Raw genomic sequence first — 10,000 nt, 5'->3', positions numbered from 1 at the left:
TTCGGGGTAGCACCAGTGGAAATCTTAGCACCAGAAGAAGAGGGGTATTTATTGGTAGTCCTGCCCCCACCACCGCTAACACCACCACCACCACTACTTTTATGAGAATCTTTAGTCCTGTGAGGGGAGGAGTGGGAACCGTCTTTGCTTACAGAATGCTTCCCTGGCTTTGACGGGCTTTTCCCACTACCTGACACTTTGGAGGATTTTCTCGGCGTTCTCGGAGAGTCAATTTTCGAAGCCCCATCCACCGCTGAGCCCCTGAGCGCCTTGTTCATGGAGCACCTGTTATCCCCGGAGTTGATTGACGGGAGATAGACAGGTGGATGCTCCCCGTCTGTCGCGTCGTCGGCAGCGGGGCCCACGTAGATTACTGTATCGCAGGACTGAGGGAAAGGGTTGGTAAAGGTTGCGATTAGTTCGGTATGTGCATAATTTACTTTTGTGTGAGGAGAGATTACGTGAATATGGTGGCTGAATATTACTCTGTAGCTGGAGATACTGATTACTTCACTCAGCACACAGCACAGTCACAGCACACACCACCACATCTAACATTGCCACACTCGTCTCAATACTGCCACACCTTATATTGCCACACCCTATATTACCACTCCTGATCTTGCCGTACCTTATATAGCAACACCTTATTTTACTACACCTTATATTGTCACATCACAAGTTAGCTTGCAACATCAAACATTGTCACATCTCACACAGCCATACTTCTACTACATACTGCACAGACTTTATACCTCTCTGTAAGTATGAAGTGTATAAGGTTTATAAAAGTTAACATCAATATTAGAAGTTTAAAACAGTGTCTCCCTGTGTGTGTAATTCACCGGGTCGGTCAGGATCACTTGATGGTCGTGATCGTCAGCTTTTACCCTCCCGGAAGGGAGCTGAGAGCTCATATAGTCCGATCTAAGGGCAAGGGTGTGACCTTCACACACGCACACACCCGTCCCCTTGCTCAAGGGGACCACCCACTTCGTCAGTGAAACTTTTCGCAACCTGAGCGAGGCGCGAACTCCCGTCCACCAGTTGGCAAGCGAGAACGTGTGTGTGTGTGTGTGTGTGTGTGTGTGTGTGTGTGTGTGTGTGTGCGTGTGCGTGTGCGCGCGCGCGCGCGCGCAAAAGCAAGATGGGTGAGAGAATGTGTGCGCGTATAAACATAATTCCAAGGGCAAAAGGGACAGGCAAACAGACAGCAGCCAGCACAACCAGATACTGCAACAGACAGAGACAGTGACCCCCATTAAGCCCCGCCACAGCCACGTCTCGGTGTCACAAGTCAGTTTACACAATTACCCAGGTGTGCAACTCGAGACCCACTCCACCTATTACCCAAATTGGCCCGGCCAGGGTTGTTGGTGGTTGTTAGGCCGGGTTAAATTGGTCTTGTTGATTGTTAGGTCAGGTGGTCAGGTCGTCTTGAAGTTGCATGGTGGTACAGGTTGGGATGTCAGTATTGCAAAGGGGTCGTGAGGTCGTGGGTGAGGTGGTGTGATCCTGAGGCATCTGAGGTAAGGTCGTGCTGAAAGGGACATCGGCAGAGCTTGTGTGTGTGTGTGTGTGTGTGTGTGTGTGTGTGTGTGTGTGTGAGAGAGAGAGAGAGAGAGATGAACTTTAATGGTTTTGATGGAGTGTAAGGAAAAGATAGACAGAGAACCAGATGGAAGGAAACAGAATATCAGCGATGGAATAAGGAGGAGGCAGACACGGAAAAAGATGGAGATGCCACTTTCGCAGATTTGCTGAGATGTGTTGGCAAAGGTTAATAGCCAAGTGGTAAGAGTGGAGAAAGTTGAGAGGGGCTTTCGTCAAACAAATCCGTATTTTGGTTGACGATGATGGTGGCCCCAAAAAGAAGGTATGGTCTTAAATTATTTGGGTAGCAAGAAACCACTAAGATGATTTGTTTGCAGGACATTTCGATATGAGAGTAAGACAACTGGGATAGTAAGATGGGACTTGGGGTCGTGAGTCGTGATGCATTTGGAGTCACTGGTCGTCAAAGGTAATGAAATGACTTGTAGAATAGCAGAGTTACCCCCTTAAGAAGATTGGATTGTTTATAGATATTGATTGGCAGAATATTGGAATCGTTCTCTGGAAGATTGGATGTAACGCAGCGGTGTGCTTGATAGCAGTCACATTCTGAGAAATTGCATGGTTTGTTAGCAAGGCTTTGTGATGATTGGATAGACTGGTTGGTAAATCCTGTACCCAAAGGATTAAAACGTAGGGTCACACAAACTGAATGCTGAGAGAGAGAACGACAGTATTTATGTTCAGTTAAAAGAAGTTTACAGTTTACCAAATGCTGAATATTTCGAAAGTATTAACTCCTCGACTGACAAGGGTGTTCCATAATTTTTTTTTTTTTTTTTTTTTTTTTTTTTTTTTTTAGGGATGGGAGGTTGGGTTACAAGGAAAAAAAAACAGACTGACGATTATATAAGAACCATTGCTCTCATCGGTTATTAGGTTTTTGAGTAACGATGCTTCTTTTGAGTGGCTTTGCTAGCTTGTTATTAGTCATAGTGGCTTGTTAGTAAGGCCAAATTTATCGTTAGTAAGATCAAAATTTCGTAATAGAACCAAAGTTGCCAGTTAGTAAGGTTGGAGTTACTAATATTGGCAAATTGCTTTATGAAGAGGACAGAATTGGTTTGTTAGTAAGGTCACATTGGCTTTATTAAGGTCAGATTCTAGAGGAGTACTTAATTTTCATGGTCGGGTGCTGGCGTGATGAAGTCGGGAGTGGTGGAGTCATGAAGTCGGGATCAGTGATGTGTGTCGGGTAGTGAAGTCGGAATGGGTGGAATGTGTCGGGTGGTGAAGTCGGGATGGGTGGAGTGTGTCGGGTGGTGAAGTCGGGAGTGGTGGAGTGTGTCGGGTGGTGAAGTCGGGATGGGTGGAGTGTGTCGGGTGGTGAAGTCGGGAGTGGTGGAGTGTGTCGGGTGGTGAAGTCGGGAGTGGTGGAGTGTGTCGGGTCGGGTGGTACAGTAGTGTGGGAGTCTCGCAGCCGCCAAGCCTTGTGAATAAATACCCGACTGACTGGCTGAGGCGACGGCTGCCCTCTGGCTCACTTTCACACTTTCTCACTTTCCCTCACTCTGTCTTATTTGCCCTTCCACCCTCTCACTCGCTCACTTTCTCCTCTTCACTTTCGAACTCATTTACAACTTTGTCTCACTCATTATTGTCTGATTTTGATCTTGCCCTCTGTTCTGTCTCTCATTCATGTTCTTGCTCACTCTCATTTTCTTTTTCATTCACTCATTCATTGTTTGACCACTGCTTCTACCTTCCCTACTTCATTCATTTTTTTTTTTATTCTGTTGTCTGGCCTCCTGTTTTTCACTTCCACTCATTCACTCAGCACTATTTGGTTTTCTGTTCTTGTCTCCTGTTCTCGCTCACCGTTGACTCGCTGCTGCTTCTCTCACTCATATCTTTCTTCCTCTTCACAGACTTGATAATTGATTTTGAAGTCACTGCTGTCACTCATTCACTGTTGTCTCTCTCCCTCTGTTTGCTTCCTCACTTACTCACTCGGTTCCACAGACTCATTACTGTCTGTCTCATTCTCTTCCCCCTTTTCTCTCCTTTCTCCGTTCCCTCCACCTGGCTCACCTCATCCACTTCCTCCTTTCTCTCCCATCTCCCTTCCCTTCTTGCACTCCTTTCTCCCTTCACTTCACCCGACTCATCTCATCATACTCCGTCCTGTCCTTCCTTTCTCCCTTCTCACCGTTCTCCCCCTTCTTCCTTCCCTCCTTTCTCCCTCTCCTTCTTTCTGTCCCTTCTCCAACCCTCCACTCGACTTACCTGCTCAGACGAGGACGGGTCGACCGAGGATGACCCCCCAGTATCAGTGATGGTGCCTCGAGATGACCTCCCAGACCGCGACTCCTCAGATGACCCCCCTGACCCCGACCCGCCCACGTGAGGCTGCGGGGGGAGAGAGAGAAGTCAGAGGTTGCAGTGTGGATATATAACGATAGGAAAAATGATAACGCTGCAAGTATTTTTGATTTTGCAAAACCGTTTTTACCACTTTGGGGATTGTGGGTGGGTGGTGTGGGGTTGAGGGTGATTTTGTGTGTGTGTGTGTGTGTGTGTGTGTGTGTGTGTGTGTGTGTGTGTGAGAGAGAGAGAGAGAGAGAGAGAGAGAGAGAGAGAGCGAGTGAGCTAGTTACCAGGTAGTTTTATATAAGCATCAGGTATTGTTTAGGTTAATTGATACCCTACCCCATCCCACCTAAAAATAAACCATTCGTACATAAGCACACAGATATATTACAACAAGACATTACAGCATCGAATAACGCTGTACAGATCCCGGTTTACGCTGTACCTTATCCCCTTACAGCACATCATAAACAAGACGTCCTGTTTATTAGTCCTGTTGATTAAGTTACATATGCCATTCACAAGTTTCATTTCCCTCGTCTATCGGAACCACCTGGGACGTAATGTAGATGGTTAAGAGGGGAACAGATGGTGTGTAGAGGGTGAGGACGGAGTGTGGGGAGAAGAGGGAGCTTAGGGAGGGTGTGTATAAGGGAGGAAAACACTGGGGATGAAGACGGGGAGTGTGAATGATGGGGGGTGTAAAGAGAAAGGAGAGGGAGGTCGGTAGGGAAGAAAGATGAGAGAGTAGAACTAGAGTGAGGGATGTAGTCGGAGAGAGAGAGAGAGAGAGAGTGAGTGAGTGAGTGAGTGAGTGAGTTATATTAATGAAATAAAGACACAAAAGTGGGAGGTAAACAGATGTGATAAAGCACGAGTATGTGATAAAGATGTTGATGGGGTGCTGCGAGGAAAACGTAGAGGAAAGTGGAGAAATAAAGTGAAAAGTGGACATGATGGAGGGTGCGGTGGGACGATATTGGGTGTAATGAAGGGGAGATGAGGTGATGGGGAGGTCTGGTGGTCCCGGCTGGTCCAATATCATCATCATCATCATCATCATCATCGTCGTCGTCGTCGTCGTCGTCACATTCCGACTCTTGTCTGTTAAACTGTGTACCAAGATGATCGATAGTTTCAGAATGAGAGTTATTGCAGTTCGCGTTTTTATTAATTTATCTTTTTATTTATTTTTCGTACGGCATATAATTGTGACTGACCAGGGAGCACACAAACATTCCCCCGGCCTACGACACGCAACCATCAAATTAACCATCCATGTTCCTATTTTAGTTCTAGGCGCAGCTGGGCTGAAATATATACAGAACAGTATTAAAGAGCCGTACGATATGCCCAAGATCTTATAATTGTGTGTTTTTTGTGGGTGTGGTTGGTATTTGAATGTTCGTAAAGAGTAAAGAATGAGTAAAGACAGTTGCTGGGGGATGTGTTGTGGATAGCATTGAGGGAATAAGTAAAGAGAAATAATAAAGAGTGAAGGCTAGTATAAAGCAGAGTGTGGAGTGAGGTTGTTGTGGTTGGTGGTGTGTAGTTGGTGTGGTATCGACTGTGGGTTTTATGTCAGTTTGGGTGATGGATCAAGGAGTGGGAGAAGCATCTCTCTCTCTCTCTCTCTCTCTCTCTCTCTCTCTCTCTCTCTCTCTCTCTCTCTCTCTCTCTCTCTCTCTCTCTCTCTCTCTCTCTCTCTCTCTCTCTCTCTCTCTCTTTCACTGTTGCCCCTCATTTCCTTTACGTTCTTCCACCTCTCTCATCATAGAACACACACACACACACACACACACACACACACACACACACACACACACACACACACACACACACACACACACACACACACACTCTCTCTTTCTCTCTCTCTCTCTCCCCTGAAGAATAGAGCTTTCGAGTTATCTCTTTCCCCCAGCTTCTCAGCCGAGTTTATAAAAACTCGCGGTCTTTTTTTTTTTTTTAATCGCCATTGTTTTTGTGTCTAACTTGTCGGTCTTTCATCTGCCTCGTCTTTAAATCCCCTATATAAATCCTCCAGGGCCCGGATTATCGTCTGGGAAGCTCCATAGCACCTTTTCCTAAGCGACTTATTTTGCATACTATTCCATACTGTCTTACTCTGTGTTATATAAATCCTTCAAACACCGGCATACTCTGCGTATATAAAGTACAAAAGGATATTAACCAGCCATATCCAAAATAAATCGCCAAGAAAGTGGGTCTAGGTCTCTCTGTTTGTTGTATTATTTCATTTATCTCACATCAGTTATCTTTATCTCTGTCATCTTTATCTATCTTGATAATCTGAAAGCAAGAGAATTATATCAGATGCCTAATTTTTTTCCATCAATGCAGCACGAAAGAACGGCTGTCAGATTGAGTATAGATTTAGACATAGATGAGTAGCCAGTAAGAAAATGATTGTTCAAGTTGTGTATATTTTTTAGATACATGGAAGAAGATGGATATAAAAATGTATGGATGTTGAAGTAATTTGGTCCAAGAGAAAGGTAGCTAAACTGAAACTATATATATTTAGAAGTAGGCAGTTGCAAGAGTTTGATTATTGAGAAAGAGTATAAAAAAGCAATGTTTGATCAATATTTTCCAGCAGACGGAAGAACGTTGAAACAGATCTTTATAAGGCCTAATTCAACATTGCCTCATTTAAAGAGTTCCCCCGAGAGACGTATTCATGGGTAACTCAAAAAAAATCCCCTAAATGTGAAAGAAAACGAGAATGAATAGACAGTGAACGAGGACTAAGGGAGGAAGGGAAAAATTCAAAACAAATCAGAATATCGAGGGATGGAAAACAATGGCATCATAAAAATCTCGAGGAAAACAAAGTCGATCTCGAAGAAAGGAAAAATAATAACAACGAAAAATCACACAAAGGAAAATAATAGACCAGAATCTCGAAGGGAAAAATAATGCATCTTAAAATTTTGGGTGAGGAGGAGGAGGAGGAGGAGGAAGAAAAAGTGGAACAAAATGAAGGAGAAAAAGGAAGACTGGAAAAATTATTCTGTTTTCGTGGCTTATCTGAGACAGAGAAAGAGAGAAGAGAAAGAAAAAGGATGAGCAAAATAAAGGAGAATAAAAAGAATGAAAAAAAAAATGGTTCTTTGTTTTGCTGGCTTATCTAAGACAGGGAAGGGAGGAGAGGAAAGAGAAAGAAAAGAGTTGGAAAAAAATAAAGTTAAAAAGAAAAAGAAAAAATGGTTCTTTGTTTTGGTGCCTTATCTAAGACGGGGAAGGGAGGAGAGGGAGGCTGGGTTGCCATAGTGACGGTCCCTCAGGTAATCACGTTTGTTGCGCCATCACAACAAACTGGGTGGGTTGAGGCAGCGACGGAGGGATGCTTACGACACCGACACCCTACGATACTTACGACACCGATACCCCCACTTACGACACCGATACCCCCTCTTACGACACCGATACCCCCTCGTACGACACCGATACCCCCTCTTACGACATCGATATCTCTGCTTACGACACCGATATCCCCACTTAGACACCGATATCCCCACTTACGACACCGTTACCCCTACTTACGACATCGATACCGCCATTTCCGACATCGATACCCCCATTTCCGACATCAATACCCCCACTTGCGACACCGATACCCGCACTTGCGACACCGATATCCCCACTTACGACACCGATATCCCTACTTAGACACCGATACCCCCACTTAGACACCGATACCCCCACTTACGACACCGATACCCCTACTTACGACACCGATACCCCCTCTCACGACATCGATACCTCCACGTACGACACCGATATCCCCACTTAGACACCGATACCCCTACTTACGATATCGATACCGCCACTTCCGACATCGATACACCCACTTACGACACCGATATCCCCACTTACGACGTCGATACCCCCAGTTGCGACACTAATACCCCCACTTACAACACTGATATCCCCACTTACGACATCAGTACCCGACTTACGACACCGATGCCGCACTTAACGACACCGATACCCCCGCGATACTTACGATACCGATTCAGTCACGTACGATAGGGCTACCAAGCGATAAATACCTCGATTTTTTTTCTGCAAATGACAGTGGCGCCATTTCTTACGATTCTAAGGGGTTTCTTACGATTCTAAGGGATTTCTTACGATTCTAAGGGGTTTCTTACGATTCTAAGGGGTTTCTTACGATTCTAAGGGGTTTCTTACGATTCTAAGGGATTTCTTACGATTCTAAGGGATTTCTTACTTACTAAGCCTTGAGATTGTCGTAAGATTCTCATGACATAGCTGCGGTCTCTGAGGGAGCGATATGATATAGATTTTTAACGATTTATTATTTTTTTTTCGTTCTCTTGTGACACTAAGATGTTTTTACTTGCGATGCTTAGAATTATTATTATTATTATTGTTATTATTGTATTACTCTTGGTGAGACAGATTGCTTACGATACATACAGCGGTCACACACACACACACACACACACACACACACACACACACACACACACACACACACACACACAGAGCGAGAGAGAGAGAGAGAATTTGTGTAGGTGCGAGCGTGCATGTAAGCCAGCTGGAGTGTGTGCGCGTGTATGTAAAAGCAAAACACACATACCCTAACCTAATCAACAATTTCATACATGTACATTTGCCCTTAACTTCTACCGTGTTAGCCTACGTTATCGCTTCGTATTTATTTTTATGATCAATTTATATTTCTATTTATGACACCGATGTTAATGCATTTACGTGTCACAAGGTAAGTTATTGTGTCAGTAGTTAGGTGTCGGAAAAGTCGGATTGTGTCATGTGCTTGCATGTTCTGTGAATCCTTTTATCTATATGTAGAGGGCGTTTTTAGGTTTGTGTGTGTGTGTGTGTGTGTGTGTGTGTGTGTGTGTGTGTGTGTGTGTGTGTGTGTGTGTAACGTGATAGACAGACACACAGATACAGACAGATGGTTACAGAGAGAGAGAGAGAGAGAGATGATGATGATAACTCTCTTTACCATAATGAATGTATGAAGTAAAATTAATGTGAAATGCTTGAGAGAGAGAGAGAGAGAGAGAGAGAGAGAGAGAGAGAGAGCTGTTGGCTGCCGTGGCGATTTAACAGTGAACTATTTATCATCCGGGAGAGCAGACGATTTTTACCCTTGCCTGACGCCTTCCATTATGAGGGGCGGGTGGGGGGTGGAGGGAGAGAGGGAGAGGAGAGAAAGAGAGGGAGGGGTGAAAGGGAGAGAGGAAAGAGTTAGGAGAGTAAGGGGGAGGAAGTAAGTGGGTAGGTGGTGAGTGACGGAGAAAGGAAGAGAGGAAAGAGTTAAGAGAGAGAGAAAGAGAGAGAGACGAGGGAGGGAGAGAGTGAAGTAGGAAATTTTTAAAGTGAGTATGAATAGAGGAGATTAAGTACCAGGATGAAGAGGAGAAAGAGGAGGAGAGTGGGGAGACAGAGGGAGAGGGGAAGTGGAATGAAAGAGGGGAGAGGAAAGGAAAAGTGGAGGAGAGAGGGGAAAGCGGAGGGAATGCGGGGAGGGGAGAGGGAAGGAAAAGAGGGAGGGAGAAGGATCAGTAGAGAGGGGAGGGGAAAATGGTGGGAAGGAGAGGGAGAGGGGAGAATGAGGGAAAGAGAGAGGGGAATAAACGATGAGGGTGAATCGGTTTATTATCAACACATCTCCTTTAGATCAGGATGTAAGAAAGAGTAAAAGAGAAGAGGGGGAATGGAGAAAAGAGAGGGGAAAGAGAAAGAGAAGCAAAGAGTGGTGAGAGAGGGAGAGGAAAGAGGGGAGCGGATGGGAGAGGAGAGGGGGAGGAAGGGGAGAGAAGTAAAGTACAGCAAGGGATGTTGAGGTTTGTGTTAGAGTTCATGTGAGAGAGAGAGAGAGAGAGAGAGAGAGAGAGAGAGAGAGAGAGAGAGAGAGAAGAGGGGGAGGAGTGAGAAACGTGGGAGGAATAGAAGTGAAGGAGAAGCTCAGCGGAGGAAAGAAAATAAGGGCGAAAATAAGGGAGGGAGAGGGGAAGATTAGGAAGAGAGAGAAAGGAGGAGGGAGAGAGAG

The 10,000-nt window shown here is 45.1% G+C and overlaps 1 protein-coding gene across 1 annotated transcript in view; it reads right to left on the bottom strand.

Moving 5' to 3' along the window:
• LOC145404632 (uncharacterized) overlaps positions 1 to 10,000 on the bottom strand; it is a 195,711-nt gene that overhangs the window by 34,058 nt on the left and 151,653 nt on the right. Inside the window, exons 10-11 of the mRNA XM_080276153.1 lie at positions 3,841 to 3,963; positions 1 to 386 (exon numbers count right to left, since the gene is read on the bottom strand). The exon at positions 1 to 386 is cut by the window's left edge and continues 950 nt beyond it. Coding sequence (XP_080132279.1) covers positions 1 to 386; positions 3,841 to 3,963 — 509 coding nt within the window. The remainder of the gene's footprint in view (positions 387 to 3,840; positions 3,964 to 10,000) is intronic.

This window comes from Coenobita brevimanus, chromosome 64 (genome assembly GCF_032717465.1).
Source record: "Coenobita brevimanus isolate Jiangsu-jjx chromosome 64, ASM3271746v2, whole genome shotgun sequence".
In the NCBI taxonomy this organism is placed as follows: Eukaryota; Metazoa; Arthropoda; class Malacostraca; order Decapoda; family Coenobitidae; genus Coenobita; species Coenobita brevimanus.
This window is presented reverse-complemented; position numbering and strand designations above follow the sequence as displayed.